The 19,871-nt window shown below is 41.2% G+C and overlaps 1 protein-coding gene across 1 annotated transcript; it reads left to right on the top strand.

Moving 5' to 3' along the window:
- The first annotated feature begins 7,597 nt into the window (after positions 1-7,597).
- Positions 7,598-11,740, top strand: LOC149258082 (uncharacterized). Its single transcript, XM_089399789.1, has 3 exons — positions 7,598-8,659; positions 8,837-9,202; positions 9,773-11,740. The coding sequence occupies exons 1-3, from the start codon at positions 7,598-7,600 to the stop codon at positions 11,738-11,740; spliced, it is 3,396 nt and encodes a 1,131-aa protein (XP_089255915.1).
- Positions 11,741-19,871: the final 8,131 nt, after the last annotated feature.

The raw sequence follows: 19,871 nt of genomic DNA, 5'->3' as shown, positions 1-19,871 counted from the left end.
ATTAAATCCATGCCTTTCTAAAGACATTTTCATGAAGATCAATGTTATTTGCATGCCAAGACCAAGGAGAAAGCCATTCAAAGCAAATTTGTAGAGTTAGTGTGCGATTTGGGGAAAGTTAGAGGTAATTTGGCCGGTGCGGTGCATAGAGCAGGTGGCGCGACGCACTGAGGAGGCGCGGCGCACTGGGAGAAATTTCCAGTGCAAATCTGAATAGGCGTGGTGCACTAGTAGAGCGTGGCGCGTTGGGTATGTAGCGCGGCGCACACACCTGAAACCCCGAATTTGTTTCAAATTTCTCCAATTTTCCCTTTATATGCATGGATTTGCCAGGTAGGGTCAACATATTGATGTTTCATCCATTTTTGTGCTGAGTGATGGTGGTTTATGGATGCTAATGATTGAAACAAAAATTCAAACCCTTTCATTTTGAATTCCTCACATGCAAGCTGCTGCCTAGGGTTTCAAAACTTCATTGCCACAAAAGTTACTCTTTTCCATTATTTCCTTTGTCCTTAATTCCCTTTGTTCCCATTGTTCCCATCCCCAAAGGTTACTAAACCCCTATCCTAAAATTCCCTTTCCCAAAATTTTCAAATGTGAAAACCCTAAACCCTATTCTCATACATAAATCCCTCAAACCCTCTCCCATATTTACCTATCAAATTTCTCCCCATAATTCCCATTCCTCACTATTATTTCCCCTTCCTAACAGTCTCTGTTTCATTTGTTTTTTCCCTTTGGTGGCAGACTTTGCACACTAAAGAGCAGTCTAAAAAGTTTTCATACCTCAGTATCTTTTTCTCCAAGGCAGTTTGAAAAACTGTAGTCATGGCATCTGAGCATTCATCGGACTATGAAGTGGAAACCCAAAGTGACTCACCCTTGGAAGAACATGCACCGAGGAGGCCTCATAAAAGTGGCAGACATGTTAGAGAAGAACCAACCACCCTTACAGAATTGCAGGCCTTCCCTCTTGCTATGTTTTGTTTCCAGCATCAATCATGCTATGAGTTTTGTCAAAAGGTGGCTAGTGTTCAATTTCATCATGAGCTGGCTCGTCTTTTTGTGCTGCACTTACATGGAGATTAATCTACCTTAGCTGGTGTCACCTTCACGCTTACACTAGAATCTATCTCATTAGCAACCGGCATACCGAAAATTGGAGAACCATGGCACAACAAGTAGAAGATTGACCGGCAGCATTATGAGCCATACATTAAAACCGGTTTCTTGAGGCAGCTCAAGAGGGTGTTCCCATTCCGATATCTGAAAGATGAATATGCTCCACTAATGAAATTGATCATGAAATATTTCAGTTGTGAGGGACGGTTCTCTCGTCTCTATGCTTATCACATCAGGTTTCTCATGCATTTCACCAGGGTACGGATGATGAAGATTCCGTATTTCATTTTCCGAAACATAGAGAGGATGACCACCCTTGTGTAGCATAAAACCCCTCAGCAGCAACTTAACAGTGTCTATCATTTTTCTCTTATTAAGATTTTGGTGGTTCATCAGCCTGAATTACAGGGCATCACCTGGGATGATTTCATCTCTCCTGATTTCTTCAAAGCTTCACAGGGATTATCAGAGGTTAAGCATGAAGGTGGACCTTCTCATAAGTATGAGTTCCATGAGACCGTTAGTGTCCTGGTATTCATCACATATCTGAGAGGCACCAGACATTTGTTTGCAACGGCAAAGCGAGTGTTATCTCCACCCAGGGTGGAAGGGGCCTTGTTTCCTCCATCAGCATCACAGGTACAGGACAAAGGTAAGAGGCCAATGCAGGATGAGGGGCCTTCAGGTGAAAGAGAGACCGAGTTCATTCTCATTCATGATGATGATACAGATACGGGCCCACAAAGTGTCAAACTTAGGGAGATCATCCAGGAGCAGCAAACAGAGATCCAAGCCTTATACCTTGACTTGGAGAGAGATAAGTGGACCATGAAATATTTGGAGCAGAGGAACAAATAGCTTGAAGATCAACAAGCAATCATGGAGCTACATAACATCCGCGAGAATCACCAGGTTGCACAAAGGAGAAGAATTGAGCTCACGTCATTGGAGCAAGAGATTAATGAGGATCGGGAGGCTAATCTCGAGAGAGTTAACATGCACTTAGAGAGGCTATTGGACAAGGCTGATAAGGATCATGCATTTCTGAGACACATGGCTTTCCACTACATGGTATGAAACAAGGTCTGCAAGGCACGAATCAAGAATTTAAAGGCAAAATTGAGGAAGGCAATAAAGAAGCAAAAGAGGAAAATGGAGCTTGATCGTCTTCAGATACTGGCTAAAGCCTCTTTAGCCCATAATAACACTTAATGAAGAAGCTCCAGCCCAAATTTCAAGAAATTTGGGGCATTTTTTACATTTTGGAAATTTTTTGCACAAAAAACAAGGTTTTTCTCCCTGTGCGCCGCGCCACCTGGTGCGTGCTTTTTCTAGGGAGCTCCAAACTGCAAAAAGTTTATATTTTTGGATTTGGAATGAAAAATGATGACTATTGGTGCATGGCCAAGAATTCTGGGCAAGTTTTGAGTCCCCAGGAGGTCAAAAACACTCTAAAAATGACCTCTCTGCCCCTATTTTGACACACAGGAAGTAGTCTTGGGAGATTGAGGCTTTGGAGGGGAAAATGGGCACCAAATTCAAAATTTCCACTTGGGTTGGAAAGCAGATAGGTAGGGCTTTCCAAAAAGCACACTTGGGCTCAATTTGGACTTCAGGAAGTTCCTCAAACTCAGCCTCAAAGTGGTGCGACACACATAGATTTTGGCGCAGTTTACAGAGGATATTTGCTCAATTTTTCACCTTCCAGCTCAGAAATTCGGCTAGTTTGACTAGTTTTGCTTTGTGATGTAATTTTTGATCTATCTTGATGTAATTGGATAAACATGATGTAATTTTGGAACTTATTTACTTGTTCTAGAGGATTCATTCACTAAAAAGTGAAAATTTAATGAATGAATCAGTTTCCTACCTTATAGAGGCAAGTTGTTTTGATTGCCTAAATTTTAGTGCTTTGTTTAGAATTGGTTGAAAAAGCTCCTAGAATGATGAGCTCGACCCCTAGAGGCAAGGGAATGGGTTGGGCTAGTCTATATCATGTAATTCCTAAGTCATTTTCAGGGTTGGACACTTGGGATTGCTTTGGCATATCATTGTACATTCTATCTCTGCATTTTTAGCTAAGGAAAGACCAGGGTTTTGCAACACTGTTTGGGATCCATGTGGCTTTATGTTTTGATGGTGTGCTTCTCTGAGTAATTGTAAGTTCATTAGTGTTATGTGTATCATTTTCCTCTCTTTTCTTCTGAATTTGAACAAATGAGTGATTAAGGTGGAATCCATTAACTGTTATGCTCTGCCTTTAAATTCGTTTAAATTTCCATGTTTTCACCTATTTAAGAAGAATTCTTGAGACTCTCTTGTTGTCCTTAGCTCCTCACCAGTCTGATCTATTCGTTCACTTAATTTAAAGCATCAAAACGATTGCCTTCCTTGCCCCAATTATAACTCTGCAGAAACTGTGCCTCATCCCCGAGCCCAATTTGCCTTTCATTGTTTCCAACACAAAACCCCCAAAAGCTCACAACAAACCCTTGTACTTCATACCTAGCCTAAAATTATCTTTTATTTCAGTCATCTCGAGCCCCATCGCTTGTCTTTTGCTGAGATCGACCCGGAGAGAACCCTCTTCTATCCTCGTAGGGCTAGCTACGAGGCTAAGCATGGTTTGATGTGGACCTAGAACCTTGTCTTTTCAGCCTGAGACAAATCTAGGCTCTAACATAGTGGCGACCATACTGGGGAATAGAAAATGGTTTGCTTGTTGATGTCATTTGTCTTATAAGCTACAGACAGAGCCTGATGTTATGCCAGGTAGCCTTCGAAACGCTCTTGCTTTGCATTAGCGCAAGTAGATAAATGCTGCTTCAGTCAATCTCCGGTCTAGCTTGTGAACGTGACATCTAACTTGTTAATTCCCCAGTACATGTATTAAGTTTAGATCTGTTGATGGTGGACAACGATCAGACATAAGAAGGCTGAAATCATTCACCTGGCGACTCCATTCACTAAAAAATCCAGAAATCAATCCTTCATGGTGACTCCACTACAGAGAGATTAGTAGCTTTGAGATTTTCAAGATCAGGGAAAATTTTAAGAACCCCCCCAAATTTATATGTATAATAAATGGGTGAATCTCCTTGGTATATAGGAAAAATGGAAGGTGATTTTATCAATAATATAATATGTATATATAATTTTTTGGCGAATCTCTCACCAAGGCATGGCAAATATTTTACTCAATTATAAAATCTTGTAAGATCTTGGTATTACCATGGGTCAATACCATGGGTTATCATAAACCTAGAGCTTAAAAATTACTATTAGTAATTTATAATTAAAATTAATAGTTGATTTTTATTTTATTTTATATTTTAACCAAGCTAAAATGTTTAACATACATTAAATTACAACATCCATTTTTACTCTTGATCCACCTCAAGAGGGATCAAATATTTTTTCACTCTATGCTAGTTTGCATATCACGATATTTGATACCTCTCGGGGGCTAGTAGATCCAGAGTAAAGATGCATCTATGCTAGTTTAATTCCCTCATTTAAATAGGCTACATTTCAGGTGAATACCATGGATCAATACCATGTGCCATTTTGGTGAATACCATGGGTCAATACCATGTGCCATTTTTATTTTTATTAATACTAATATTAGGGTTAATAATGTTTTTTTGCATGGTATTAATAATAATCTAGTCCATGGTATTTGTCCCATAGTATTTTGCTCATAGGCTTCACCTAAATATAACACATTTTTTGAGTGTGCGTAAATATAAGGTGACTTATGGAGTAAATATAAAAAAATGTTTTATTTGTTTACCATACCTCTCATTTATTTATATTTTTATCAATTTACCATACCTCTTTTACAAATATGGTAACTTAAATAAAACCTCTTTCTTGAGCCTTCATAAATAGAATGAGGGTTATGGACTAAATATAAAAAGAGGTTTTATTTATTTACCATACGTTTATTTATATTTTTATTTATTTACCATACCTTTTGAGTAAGTATAAAAAGATGTTTTATTTATTTACCATACCTCCACTTTACTTATATTTTTATTTGTTTACACCCTTGCATGTATATAAAGTGACTTATGGAGTAAATATAAAAAATATTTTATTTATTTACCATAACTCTCATTTATTTATGGCGGAGCGGGAATGGAGCAGGTGTGGGTTTCGATCCTTGGTCTGATAACGGAACCCCGAATAGGGCTTGGATAGGCAGATGAGATCTGTGGCCCTGCACAGCTGCCGTCACGGGAGCTTTTCCTTCAGCTGATGCAACTGGCAGATGTAGGTTAACCGGGCTCTAGCATTTTATATTACTCGGTAAGGTAAAATATCATTACCGTCAACTGTTTGTTTGTTTCCGTTCACATTGGTCTGTCGGTGGTCATATACGTTGGAAGTTTTCAACCATGGTAAAACCTGCCGAATTTCTAGCACTGGACCCAGACGTTGAAGATATTCTTTCCATGTGGGGGAAGGAAATAAATTCACAGAATGTGGATTTTTATTTTGGGTCTGTAGAAAGTCCGCGACTGGAGTCTATATCGCAGGTGAAAACCTTTCAGGTATCATCCCCAGACAAGGGTCCGGACAATGATATACAGAACGATGGTTCAGAGGATGGCGCTTTTCATATAGAGAAAGAACCCGAATCGAGAGGGACAAATACGACCAGTTTGCCCACGGTCCCACAGGGCAATGCTCTGAAAACCAGGTTATCAAACCCAAAAGGGCTCGAAGAAATAACCCAGTTAGGGCTTCCTACAGACATTGAGAATCCTAGATTCCCAGGAGTTTCTACCTCGCTTTCAAGGATTACCCGGCCAAGAGAGAACCATGGCCAACTCGAGACCAATACAATCGAGTTAGGCGACTTTTCAACAGGCGGGCAGGAAGGAATTGATGGATTGGATGCGGGAAATTTGTTATCTGGAAAAGACGCTTTGGGAATATCAGGACAGATCCCGTCTTTGTGGGAATCAGAAACCCTATTGGGCTCAGCACAGATAACTCCAGATAATAACGAGGTTTGTGAAGGAAGCAGACCGGCGGTGGAAAACTTAAGACAAATAGGAGCGACAAGAAAACAGAAACGGCCCATTGGTACACAGATCATAACGGACAATTTGGTTTTTGGGATGGAGGTGTCCATGATAGAAGCTATAGCAGTTGCTGAATGTACTTTGGTAGGCAGAGTCAGAGGTAAGCCATACACATCTGAATTTCTTCAAGAATGGGGTGAAAAACGTTTCACGGCAGAGAGACCGGTGCATTTCGAAGCCCTTGTTCTAGCAAAAGGATGTTTCAAACTCAGATTTGATGACAAAGAATCGGCGGATTGGGTCTTGCAGCGTATATGGCATATTGATAACATACCTGTTCTGTTAAAAAAATGGTCCCCTTTATTTGACGCTATGAAGGAGCGCACGGATGTTTTTCCTGTTTGGGTGCGTGCTCCGGGGTTACCATTTTTTCTATGGACTGAGGATGTATTCAAAACCATCGGTAACAGGTTGGGGGCATATATGGATGCGGATAGGTCCTTCCTAACAACGAAAAATAGGGCAATTGCACGAATTCTTGTCATGCTCAAACCGAGTGGGGGTTTGGCACAAAAAATTAATCTTCAGTTCCATGAATATGTTTATGAACAGATTTTAGACTACGAATATTTACCTTTCAGATGCCATTGGTGCCACGAGTATGGGCATATGGCAAAAGATTGTCCACATAAGAGAAGGAGAAGACATTTTCGTAGGACAACAGCTCACAGAGTAAATGAACAAGAAGATGTTCAGATGTCGACGGAGCAGGACATGACGGAGACGCTTGACCCTATGAATCTGGAGGCAGAGGAGACAGAGAAAGGGCCAGCGGAGGGAAGCGATCATTATAAGGAGCCGGCGGAGGAAGCGGGCAAAGATCAAGAAGCTGTAGAAGGGGTCGTTGAGGAGATAGCAAAAGACAAGGAAGCTGTGAAAGGGATCGCTGAGGAAGCAACCCATGAACAATCCGTCGAAGCTGAGAAGGGTAAGTGCTCAGGGACTTCTATCTCCTCATTAATCTCTCCTGAGCATCCATATAAAAATCATAATATTACTTCTTCGTCATATAAAGGGCATGAAAATTGTAATGATGATAAGATGGAACAAACAATGTTAAATCTGGATGTGGAAACATTAGCTGAAACCTTACCACTTCTGGATATAAATTGTGAAGATAAATGGCCTCCTCTCACTCACCCTGTGTCCCGGACTCCTTGTCCTTACAATCTGAGATCTTTGGGTGGGAACCAAGTGACTCAGGGGTCTTTAGGTGGGTTGGGGCTGATACATCCATTGATCAAATCCAAAAACAAGCGTGGTCGGAAATCTGATATGTCTAAAGCAAAACTTAAAGCGAAGATGGATGTTGCAGACGGAAAACAATTTTCCATTCCGGGGGTTCTTAGAGCAGCTCATCCCCCTGAGGGAGTAATCAAATGATCCTGACATCTTGGAATTGCAGAGGTTTGGCCAGCAAACCTAAAAAACTGGCCTTAAAAGAATGGATTTTCAACTCGAAAGCAGATGTTATTTTTTTGCAAGAAACATTGGGGAAGGCTTATGAGATAGAAAATATGCTTAATACCCTTCTGCCTGGGTGGTCTTTCAGTGCTATGGATGTCTTTGGACATTCGGGGGGAATTGCAATTGGGTACAAAAAAGGGAGGATAAAAGTTCTCAATAATTGGGGGATGAAGAATGTTATGGGAATGGAGATCACATCCCCTGATTTCAGTTTTCCCATCAACATAGTAAATATCTATGGACCATGTCAAGGCAGGGAATCTTTTTGGGATGAATTGATGTCAAAATCTGTTATGAAAGCTCCTGTGATGATTATGGGAGGCGATTTAAATTTTACTTTGGGTAGGTTGGAAGCTTGGGGCCCATCGGCTAGAGAAGATCCTCTTACAGATTTTTTCCATAATCTTATCACAGAGAATAACTTTATTGATCCTCGACCGATCAAGCTAAAGCCTACTTGGAGGAATCGAAGGATAGGAGCAGACAGGATTGCCAAAAGACTAGATCGATTCCTGCTGACGGACTCTTTGTCTTCCAAAGCTCCCTTGATCAGACAGTGGGTTGAGGAAGTTGGGAACTCGGATCACTTCCCGATTTTCTTAGACATATCAATCCTTCCTCATAAACCCCCTGAACCCTTCAAATTTAATCCTGCATGGCTACAAGATCCAACGTTCAGCAAGTTGTTTAAAGAAACTTGGATTCATCCTGAACACAATGCAGGTGAGGAGAAAAGTTATCTGTTCATGGACAATTTAAAAAGATTGAAATCAGCTACAATTTCCTGGGCAAAGGATAGGAAATTGAAACAAAATGAGGAAATGAACATCATACGGGAGGAGTTGAAACAGATGGAGGGTTTGGATTCAGATGGTTACTCATCTCAAGAATCTAAAGATAGAATTCTTCTATTGGAGAAAAAGCAAACAAAAATACTTTTGGAAAGGGAAGAAGAATGGAGAATCAAGAGCAGGGCAATTTGGCTTAAGTCTGGGGATGAGAACACAAAATTTTTTCAAAATTATGCAAAAGGAAGGAAATCTATAAACACTATCTGGCACCTTAAAGATGAAGAAGGAAGAGATGTCAGGTCTTTTCCAGAGCTTTCTGGTTTAGGGAAAAGACACTTTCAAAACATTTTTGCAGATCAGGGAGAGGCTACTATAGCAGAAGTCTTTAAAACTGTACAATGTTTTCCTAGATTTATTGAGGAAGATGAAGCTGAAGATCTTACAATTCCGGTCACAAAGGGGGAGATTGAAGCAGCTATGAAGCTAATGGGTAAAGACAAGAGTCCAGGCCCTGATGGCTGGACAATAGAATTGTTTCTATATTTTTTTGATCAAATTGGAGATGAGATAACTGAAGTTGTTGAAGAGTCTAGGTTGAAAGGAGAAATATATAGACCTTTTAATTCAACATTCATTGCTCTCATTCCAAAAAAGGATGAACCGAAAAGTTTTGAAGATTTCAGACCAATTTCTTTGTGTAATTGTATATACAAGATTATTTCAAAGGTTATAGCCCTCAGATTAAATCCAATCTTGTCTAGGAACATCTCTATGGAACAATTTGGGTTCCTGGATGGTAGACAAATCCATGAAGCTATAGGGGTCACTCAGGAGGTAATTCATAGTGTCAAAACAAAGAAAAAGAAGGGTGTTGTTCTTAAAATAGACCTTTCCAAAGCTTATGATAGGATCAGCTGGCTCTATCTTCGAATGATTCTTACTCATGTGGGATTCAGCTATCCTTTTGTCAGCTGGATTATGGGGTGCATAACAAACGTCAGCTTTGCAGTATTGGTCAATGGAGCAGCATCCCCATTTTTTACTAGTCAGAGAGGCCTCAGACAAGGGTGTCCCTTATCCCCTCTCCTTTTTCTCCTTGTGGCAGAAGGGCTAAGTAGACTGATACATAAAGCCAGAAGTGAGAATAAGGTAAAAGGTATTGAGGTAGCCATAAATCTCTACATCACCCACCTGCTTTTCGTTGATGATATATTAATTTTTTCTAATGGTAATTACAGCGAATTAAAGGAGTTAAAATGCATTTTTGATCTTTTTCTAAAAGCAACTGGAATGCAGATAAATTCTGGGAAATCTCAGGTTTGTTTGGCAGCTGTAGACAGGAGGGAAAGAAATCAATTGATTGATCTTTTTCCGTTTCCGTGTCAACCTCTGGATGTTCCCTTTAAATACCTGGGGTTTTGGTTAAAACCAGTTGCTTACAGAAAAGAAGACTGGAATTGGATCATAGCAAAAATTGAAGCAAGAATTTCACATTGGAGTTATAGATGGCTGTCCCGAGCAGGTAGGTTGACTCTTATTAAATCAGTCTTGTTAGCCATCCCAGTTTACTGGGCTGCCCTAACCTGGTTTCCTAAAGGTGTAATGGAGAAAATTAGAAGGATATGTTGCAGATTTTTATGGGCAGGCTCTAAGGAATCCTCCGGATTACCATGGGTGGCCTGGGATAAAGTGGCCAGACCAAAAGAGTGGGGAGGTTGGGGGATTAAAAGACTCCCTGAGTTTAGCACCTCGTTAGCAGCAAAGTCAGGATGGAGGCTTATAACTATTGAAAATCTGTGGACAAGGGTGGTTAAAAGGAAGTACATTGATCCAATGCCTTTGGATGATTGGATTCAGAGTCAGAATAAGAAGGCAAAAAACTCTTCTGTAATTTGGAAGGCAACGGTGGAGGCTTTCTCAGTAATTGAGCAAGGGTTAGCATGGAAAGTGGGAGATGGCAGACAAATCAGGATTGGCAGGGACCCTTGGGTTGGGTGTAATGAAGCATATGCTTTATCACCAGGACTTCTTCGACATCTTGAGTCCAAAGGTATCTCCTATATATATCAGGTTGAAAGAGTAGGGCAGTCTACTATTTGGGGACAGGCTTGGAAGGACGATGAAGAGTTAGGACTAAATGCTAGATGGAAGAATGAATGGACAGGCTACATCAAAGAACTTAATCGATCCAATGTTAGGATAAAAGAGGAACCTGATAGATTAATGTGGGCTCACAGCAAAACTGGGGGGTATACACCAAAAGAAGGATATTCTTATCTAATGGGAAAGATAGGTTGGGGAGAACCGGAATGGTGGGCCAAAGATATATGGAAACTTAAAAGTCCTGCCAAATCCAAACTCTTTCTCTGGTGTATTTTAAATAGGAAGGCACCAACGTGGGAAAATCTTCAATCAAGATTTTTAGCTGGTCCAGGGCGATGTCCTTTGTGCAAATCTGAGGAGGAAACTACAAACCATCTTTTCACCACATGTTCTTTCTCGAGGAAATTATGGGAGGAGGTCATCGGTTTTCTTAAGGTGACTGCACAGTGGGGAAATGAATTGCTGGGTGATACTTGGAGGAAATGGTGGCAAACATATTCGGTTGGGAATATGAGGAACTTGCCAATTATCTACTGCTGGGGTGTGTGGCTTGCGAGAAACAAGAGTTTGTTCCAAGATCAAAATACACCGATTTCTGTTATTGCATCTAATATTATTGCCATTTACTCTGCTCTACCTCCCCCTGAGGAAAAAAAATCCAGACCTAAACAAAACAACATCATCATACAGGAGGATATCCCTTGTGGTTATTTTGACGGGGCATCACAAAACAATAGGGCTGGTGCAGGCATGTGCATTCATATCAACTCAGAACATACTCTAAAAGCCTCGGTTGGGTTGGGTACAGGAACTAATAATTTTGCGGAACTCTCTTCCTTACGTCTCCTATTATGCTGGCTACAACACAAAAACATCAACACCATTCAGATTTTTGGGGATTCTCTTAATGTTATAAATTGGATCAATGGTTTAGCTGCTTGTCAAAATCAAATTTTGATGACAATTGTTGAAGAGATTCTATATCTGAAGACATACTTTAACAGGTTCTCACTATGCCATATCTACAGGGAGAAGAACGAAGAAGCAGATCAGTTATCTAAGGCTGGTCTTCAACAGGATTCGGGCAGCTGGGCGATAGAAGAGATATATCAGGGACAGTCTCACCGAACAGAACAACCTCCTTATGAGAAGCAACAGTAATGACAGATCTTGATTGGCTCCATTTTTGTCGGCAAATATTACAGTTTTTCTATATTTTCTGTTTACTTTTTGTACATATTTATCCATAGCAGGGTGAACTTTCGGAATTTAGATCATAGCTTACAGACCTCTATATTTTTTTGGCTCTAAAATGACTGGTGGACATACTTGACAGAATGGGGTTGTTTTCTTTCTTTGAAGGAGACCCCGGGTATCACATGTATTAGTGTACTTTTGTTTTATGGTTTTAATTCCTCCTTCCGGGAGGAAGACATATACAGGACAGACTCCGCAGAAAGCTCCCTGAGGGTTGAGCTGTGATTGTAAAAATGAGCCCAGCATGGCTTTAGAACAAATGTGTAAAAACTTTTTATCACCATAATAGAAAGTTTTGCTTTTTTCCCCGGAAAAAAAAAAAACTCTCATTTATTTATATTTTTATTAATTTACCATACCTCTTGTTGGATACCTATACCAATAGGTTTCATATTTCATGATTGGCTATGGAAGGTCTAAATATGCTCTGCTTTGATGACTCAAACATCACATATTTCCTACAAAGTTTGATTTGTGACAATAACTTGGTAAGGCCTCAAAGTTTTGATGGATGGTCCAAAAGTCTAATCTGGATCATGCCATGTTTAAATTTTCTGTTGTAGAATAGAGAAAGGAGTCTGTCCAAACTGTTCAATCTTGGCAGACAAGTAGTTCAGGTAGAGAAGAGAAGGTTCCCAACAGCTCAATCTGGGACCTTGGAAGAAATAAGGGTAGAAGTAGATAGAAAAGAATAAAGAAAAAGCCAAAGAAAAGAAAAGGCAAGTAAGGGTTTGCAAGTCCAAGTGCACCCTCCAAGGAGAAACAAAAAAATGCTAGGAAAATAGCTGGGTAAGCAGTTGTGGTTGCAGAAAGGGTATTTTCACCATTGCACATATGTCAAAAGGTGTTTTGCCAAGGCAAAATCTATCAATGGACAAAGTGGTTAATTCCATCAAATTGCAGCAAGGAGCATGACTGACCTCCCTTTCCCCCTTCATTTCATTACTAACATTCCCTTTTCAGCTGAGATTCATGGAGAGAGATCATGGTTTTATGGTGGTTCTTGTTCATTCAGAAGCCACATTTCTTGTCTAAAATCTTTTCATTTTGATCTAGTCTCTAAACTAAATCAATTTCAGATAAACTCAGTGAGATCCCCTTTATTTGCTCCCTTCATTCATATTAACCTCTAATTTTACTATATAGCTCCCCTATCTTACCCTTCCCCTAATAATATTAACACTATGGTGTATAAAGCCCCAAATCTTATAAATACCCCTTCCCTTGGCATTATAGCCATATGTTCTTAAAAAAAAGAGGAACCAAAATGACCTCTGGTCACTTTGGTGAACCTATCGCATCCCACTCCCCTTGCTACAGCCCAACTTACCTTTGAAACCCTCATTTGCATTAAAAAAACCTCATAAAAACCCCTTTTCACCCCTAAACCCTCTTTGAAAAAATTACCAAGGTCCAAAAACCCCCTTGGCGTTTATTCCAAGCATCAGCGCGCGGGTTCAATTTAATTGAAATACATTGAAAAACCTTACAAAAACCCATAATCTGAAGTTTTCCGCCCGCGCATATAACCCGAGCACTTTGTTGCTCCGCCCACCGTCGGATCAGATCCTAAGGATCCGACGATCCACAGTGATATCGGAGCAGCCCCCGCAGCGGACCTTTAGCGCCCGAGAACGTGACGTTGCGTCACGTCAGGGCCAGTCCACGCGTCGCACGATGAAGGCTCTCGGAGCAAGGACTGACACTTCCGGGACCGTACCCAAACCGCCCCGAGAGACCGTAGCGGCTAGCCTTAACCGTAACCGCTACGGTCCTAACCGCCAACCGTTGTCCAACAGCATATCGCCGCGTCACGTCCGCTTGTCCTTATCTCCGTTATTTGTCCATCTCGCCGTGCATACCGCCACGTCATCACTAAAAAAGCGCCAAAATCGTAAAAAGCCCATATTAAGCCAAAAAACGCCTTTTCTTTCCATTTTTTATGCATTTCTCTACTGTTTCCTCTGCATGACCGTTTACGTCCTGAAATCCGCCAACCTGCTCAGTTGACCAAGGCGACCTCCACAGCACCAACCTTGCACGCGTGCACGACCTCTGCTCGTGAATTACCAGGTATTTTCCGTTTTCTATCCTCCATACGCCTGCAGTTGAAAATAAAATTACTCAGAGGGCTAAAGAGACGATAAAACTCATAATTTCACCGGCCATTTCCCTCTGCATATACCCCATTTGTAATTGTGAAGTCCAAAAACGCCAGCTGAGCCTTGTTGCCTGTATTTTCACTAAAAAAAAGGTATTCTCTGCGCATTCCCGAAAGACTTTTGTTTACTGAATTCACCTGCTGAAGAGGACATAGTGAGACCAGACAGTAGCCCTGTTCCTGATATAAACAGTATTTCAATTGCTGTTGTATAATTTCCTCCTCTGGTACCTGAAACTCAAACTGTTTTTACAAAAATCACTTCTGTTCTGTGCTGATCCTTTTAAGCCGTTCACTTACAGTTGTTGAGCTTAAAGAAAACCATGGACACTCCTATTGCTCTGAATATCAAGCCCCTCAACGCTCCTCACCAGGAATTAGAATGGAAAGCCCTGGGAGATATGGATTATCAAATGCTGGACTGGTTTCTTATGGGCTCCAAATATAATATTCAGATGCTGAATGAGTTGAAAGCCCAGCACCTGAGTGGAGCAGACATCTTGGGGATTTGGGACTCAAACTTTCCCATCTACAACCTCCCCCAGGTAAATCCTATGCCAGAGTTGGTCTACAGCTGCCAGGAATGCTATGACCCAAGCCAAAGAGCTGTCATCAGCCCCACAGGCTCAGTCCTGTTCCATATCACCCCAGAGAGTATAAATGAGATGCTGCACTTCCATACTGCCAAGCAATTGACCCCCCTCCATATTCAGAATTTGATAAAGAAAGGGAGCAAGCTGTCAAGTGACCAACTCATTAAAATCAATCAGCTGTTTGTAAAACCAGGCTCTGAATCCGTCAGAACTCCTCCTATTGGATATCAGTACTTGAATGAATTGGGCAGGATGTTAGTGGATTTGATCAGCTATGCCCTAGGATTCAAGGGAATGGAGGATGTGGATGAAAGCATAATGGCAATGCTGTCTCTATTCTCTCCTGGTAAGCCCCCAGTTGTACATTATGATTATGCTACATACATTGCAGATAAAATCCATGACCAGTTTATGAACTTGAAGAGGGAAAGACTATTCAGGTATACCTCATACATATACCACCTATTCTTGTTTTATCAGCCAGCCACCTTCTCTTTTCCTTTGAAGCAACTCAATGCCCAGGGAAATCCAAGGTCAGTTGTGTTCTGGACCTCTGTTTTTCATCATACCTCTGTATCACCTTACACATACTCTGAGTTCATTGACTTATTCATTTATCCAGCCATGACAGTATTGCATGGTATTCCTCCTCCAAGACTAACTGATGACATGAGGAGAATTCTCCATTTGAATAAATCCTACAGCATTGGTAATTGGTACCTCTACCAAAACCACACAGTCATCAGAATATATGGCTGTGAGTTGAACCCGTTTAGGTTGCCAAGGTATGTCCCCATGAGGCTTTTTGCCTTGGAATATTTCAGACAGTTTGGGAACTCAGACTACCTCCATTTTCAGAGCAAGAACAAGAAGTCACAGTTAAAAGTAAGGAGCCAGCTGGGTTCTTTCCTATACAACAGAAAAGAGGAGGGGTGGAAAGAGGCAAACAATATCCTAGAGGGCCTCAGACTGCAAACTAGCTTTGAATGGATACCCTATGACCCCAATCATTTTGTCTCCCTCAGGAGGATAAAATACAAATTGGGTAGCTATGCACACAAGAGACAACCTGAGATTGAACAGTATGCCAATGCATTAAGTTGGGAAGAAGGTACCCTAGAAGAGGAAATTACTGATGAAGAGCTACTAGAGAGGGAGGCTAGAAATATTCAAAAGGAAGCTGACTTAGAAACTTGTGGACAGGTTCCCCTCTCATACAAAAAGCAGCTTGGAGCAGCTGCTACATCATCAACAACACAGCAGCAAACTGCCGGGAAAGCACTGCAGACAGCCAGGAAAGATAAAGGGAAGCAGGTGGAGCAGCCACCTCCATTGACAGAAGAGCAAGTGGAGACATTGCTACAGCAGCAAGAAGAGATGGAGCAGCAGGGAGAAGGGCAGCAACAAGAAGAGGTACAATATAATAAACAGCAGCCCTTGCAGCAAGAAAGAGTGATTGATGCTCCAAGTTCCACTGAGCAACAGGCTCAGAAAATAGTGCCTCCTAGGGCAAAAACTACTTTTGATACCTCGGTCCTCCAAACCCCACAAAAGGAGGACTTAACCAGGAAAAGAGATAGAGAGACTCCCCTGACTTCATCCATCAATCAGGGAGAGAAAAGACAAAGATTAAATGACTTTCCAGAGGATGACATAGCAATAAGACAAGCAACGGGCATGGGCCCACCCAGCGGAGAAGTTTCAGCCAGTTCATTCCAGCATGAACATGATAGAGCTATAGGAGGAGAGGTCAGCTCCTCCAGCCAGCACAAAGAAGGACAGGTAAGCATCAAACAACAATTTATCGACATTAAAAGGAGGAGTGATCCTATTAAAATACAGCTGTACAATCATTTGCTGAACCTGGCTCCCACCAATCAGCAAAGACTCATGTCTGCCTTTGATGTAAGTGAAGGCAAAATGATCATGAGTCACTTCATGCCCACAACTCTGCATCCCCAATCTGCCTCGGATTACCTGAGGACCAACATGGAGGTTCTGGCCAAAGACATACACCCTATGGATAAAATCGAACTGCATAAACAAACTGGTGAAATGGTGTATGCCTCCTTGGCAGATGAAACATTGGAAAATTACAAATTGAAAAGCAGCCTTGATAATACAGCCTCTTAGCTGGAATTGGAGAGAGCATCATCACAAGCCAAGGACAACAGAATCAAGTCCTTGGAAGATGTAATCATAGAAATGGGACATGATCCTAAAGATGTTAAAGGTATCCAAGAACTGTTGAAGCTAAGGGATGCAGACATGGCGGCCTTAAGAAAGAAAATCAAGCTCCCAGCTACCATCCATCCGCAAACAGATGAGGTTGCCCAGCAAAGGCTGGAAAAGGATGCCACAGATCTAATGATATCTCTGTACAAGGAGCTGGTTCGGACTCAAGACAAACTAGGAGAATCAGAAGCTGCAAAGGCAGCACTACAGACAACATTAAAGCAAAAAGAAGAGGGCCAAACCTCCCAGCCTCCTCCTGAAATAATCAATCTTGAGGAAGCCCCTCCAACAACTACTCCTCCTCCTCAACGGACAGGGCCTACAACACCAACTACAGCAACAGCTACACCAACAACAGAGCAGACTCCTAGTCTGGATATGCAGAAGCTGCAAGCCGAAATCCAAGTTCTTGAGGCTCAAATGAAAGAGCTTGATGAAGTCAAAAAATCTTTGACTAAAGTAAATGAAAGATTTGATAAGAGCAAGCAGAGTGAGGCTGCAAAGGAACGAGAAGTAAAAGCTCTAAAGAAGAGGATAACTGAACTTGAAAAGGAGCTCACACTAGAAAAGGTAACAGCAGAGTTAAAAGCAGTCCTCTGGGGTAACATTGGTCGGTCCATCACCAATCAGTGGCAGTATATTGAGACTATGGATGAGCAAATAGTACTCATTACAAAGGCAAACAGGGAAATACACAGAGCTAGAGCAAGCCTTGGCCACATGCCAGATGCTGCCAGCAGAATGATCAATATTTTAAATAACAAAACTAGCTCTCAACTAGCTACCATGGGAATTGCTAACAGGACTGAGACAATCTCAGTAGTTAAAAGAGTCCTGACACTACGAAGCCTAGTTGGGACGCTGGAGAGGAGAACACAGGATATGCAGACCGAAATCAACAAATTCCTGGACAGATTCCTGGCATTACAGAACAGAGGCCTCCCCAGCATATTAAGCAGTGTAGGAAGACTGCTTACCCTGGAAAACTACATCAAAAGGGTTGATGCCCATGCTGCAGCACAAATTGCAAAACAACCCAGTACCTCAGCAGAAACAGGGCCAGCATCAGGGCAGAATTTGTATGATAGGGTGGACAACCTGTTTTTTATTATGAATGAAATTGATCACCTGTTTGATGCACCACCAAATTTCTTTAAGTATACAGAAGCAGATGAAACTATGGAGGCAATCATGAAGCACCAATTGCCCACACAGGAAGTCTGGAGGAATTTGACACAGATAATCTTATCAAGCCAGAACCTGTAGCGTTAATTTTCTCCAGTTTATGAGCAGTCATGCACAGGCAGAATTTTGGTGGATAAATCTACAAGGAAAAGACAGATGCTGAGCCAACTCAGCAGGGCTATTTAGTCACCACAGCAGCAATCACAATCACAGGTGGCAGACCCAAAAATACAGCGCACGAGCTATAAAGTCGAGTTCTCCAGCATTTGATCAAAATATCCCAACCGACTCAGCAGCTCCCAAAGGCCAAAATATCTTCTGACAGAACATCAAGACGCCTTTATTTTGTATTCAATGCTGTAATAAATTTCTGATAATAATATCTCAAAAGTTGGTGAGAATATTAAGTCTGAGATAACTTAGAACTCAGATATTTTTGTAAAAATCGTAAGTATATATTCGCCCCGCACATAAGCTTAAGGGGTTGTTGTTATTTTCATTTTGGGGATCTCACTTGCTGTAAAATTCTCAGAGAAATAATACAAAGGGTGAATGGAATTTCCGAAGCTTGGCGTACCTTGATGCATTGTGATGAATGGTGAATGTTGCAGGATTCCAGAGTGTTTCATAAAACAATAAGTCTTTCTTAAATCTCTGTATTACATGTTTTTCGAGTCTTTTGTTCTCTTTTATTGTTTAAATGTTTTACACTTAATAGCAAAGTAGAAGAATAGTTCCAGGATTTAATCACTGATTACCCTGAACTCAATCTAAGCTATTATCCATGTTTTCTTCAGATACAGTGAATGAAGTGTAATTCTTAATTGCTGCACTTTAAAACTATATCTTTTGCAGTGATAGACATTCCCAGGGATTCAAGTTTGCTCCTGAGACATCTATCCGTTTCTCATACCTAGTTTGGTGGAAATACTTAAGTACTTTAGTGAAAATTCTTAAATGCTTTCACTGGTTTTTTCACCTGTTCATGTTATAAATCAAAAATTTTGTTGTATGAAGTATCCAAATGGCCCTGTAAGTTTCACCAATTCACCTCAAGGTTTCTAGACACCTGCAGCCATAGACTCCATTGCCCAATGATATTTGACTCTTTGAACACTACATCACAAGACCTGAAAGAAACTCTTCAACCAAAACATAAACAAAACCTGTGCATAATACCTAGCCTAAAACACTATCATAACAGATACAAATCATAAAGAGAGAGCCCTCTCTGATCACAGTTTGGCTAGAAACAGTGATCCAAAGATTGGTTAGTGGTTACCCCAGCCGTATTCCCTTGGGAGTCATAGGGAACAACCTGGGTGTTAACATAATTGGCGACTCCAATGGGGAACTTCTTAGGATTTTTCAATTACTATCTGTTTTCCAAAGTTACCATCAAACCTGAAATCAGCCAAGAGGCCTTAGAACTGTTTCTGCATCACATTAACAGCTTTAGGGAGGAGCTTGTTTGGGAAATCTTCGTCTTAGCTTTGAAGACATATAGCCATTCCAAAATCTTCATCCAGTCCTTGCAGATATAAAAACTTCCTACAAAATCCCAAAAACAGGTTGGAAGCTGGCTCCTAAGAAAAATCCTCGGCATACTAGGGAAAATCTTGACCCTAAACCACCCATCATTGTTGATAATCCAAATACCATCCAAAGAAACATCCAGAGACAGCAAAAGCAGGAAGAGCCTGCTGATGCAAATATAAGTTCGGATCATCCCAGCCTCATTCCCACTCCTTGCAAAGTTCTTTTCCGGTCCACCCCTGGTTCCCCTAGTTCACCATCAACATCGCAAAGTTCTCCGCTCACATCTGCATCCACTGCACATACTCCTTTGACCAGTCTCCCA

This window comes from Pinus tabuliformis, chromosome 6 (assembly GCF_031772625.1).
Source record: "Pinus tabuliformis cultivar Carrire ecotype Pingquan chromosome 6, CPIR1, whole genome shotgun sequence".
NCBI lineage: Eukaryota > Viridiplantae > Streptophyta > Pinopsida > Pinales > Pinaceae > Pinus > Pinus tabuliformis.
This window is presented reverse-complemented; position numbering and strand designations above follow the sequence as displayed.

Excerpts from the sequence above, each read along its gene's own strand:
- LOC149258082 (XM_089399789.1), top strand. The coding sequence starts at position 7,598 with ATGATCCTGACATCTTGGAATTGCAGAGGTTTGGCCAGCAAACCTAAA. Across the intron at positions 8,660-8,836 it reads AATGGAGAATCAAGAGCAGG|GGAGAGGCTACTATAGCAGA; the intron begins GCAATTTGGCTT and ends TTTGCAGATCAG. Across the intron at positions 9,203-9,772 it reads TATACAAGATTATTTCAAAG|ATAAATTCTGGGAAATCTCA; the intron begins GTTATAGCCCTC and ends ACTGGAATGCAG.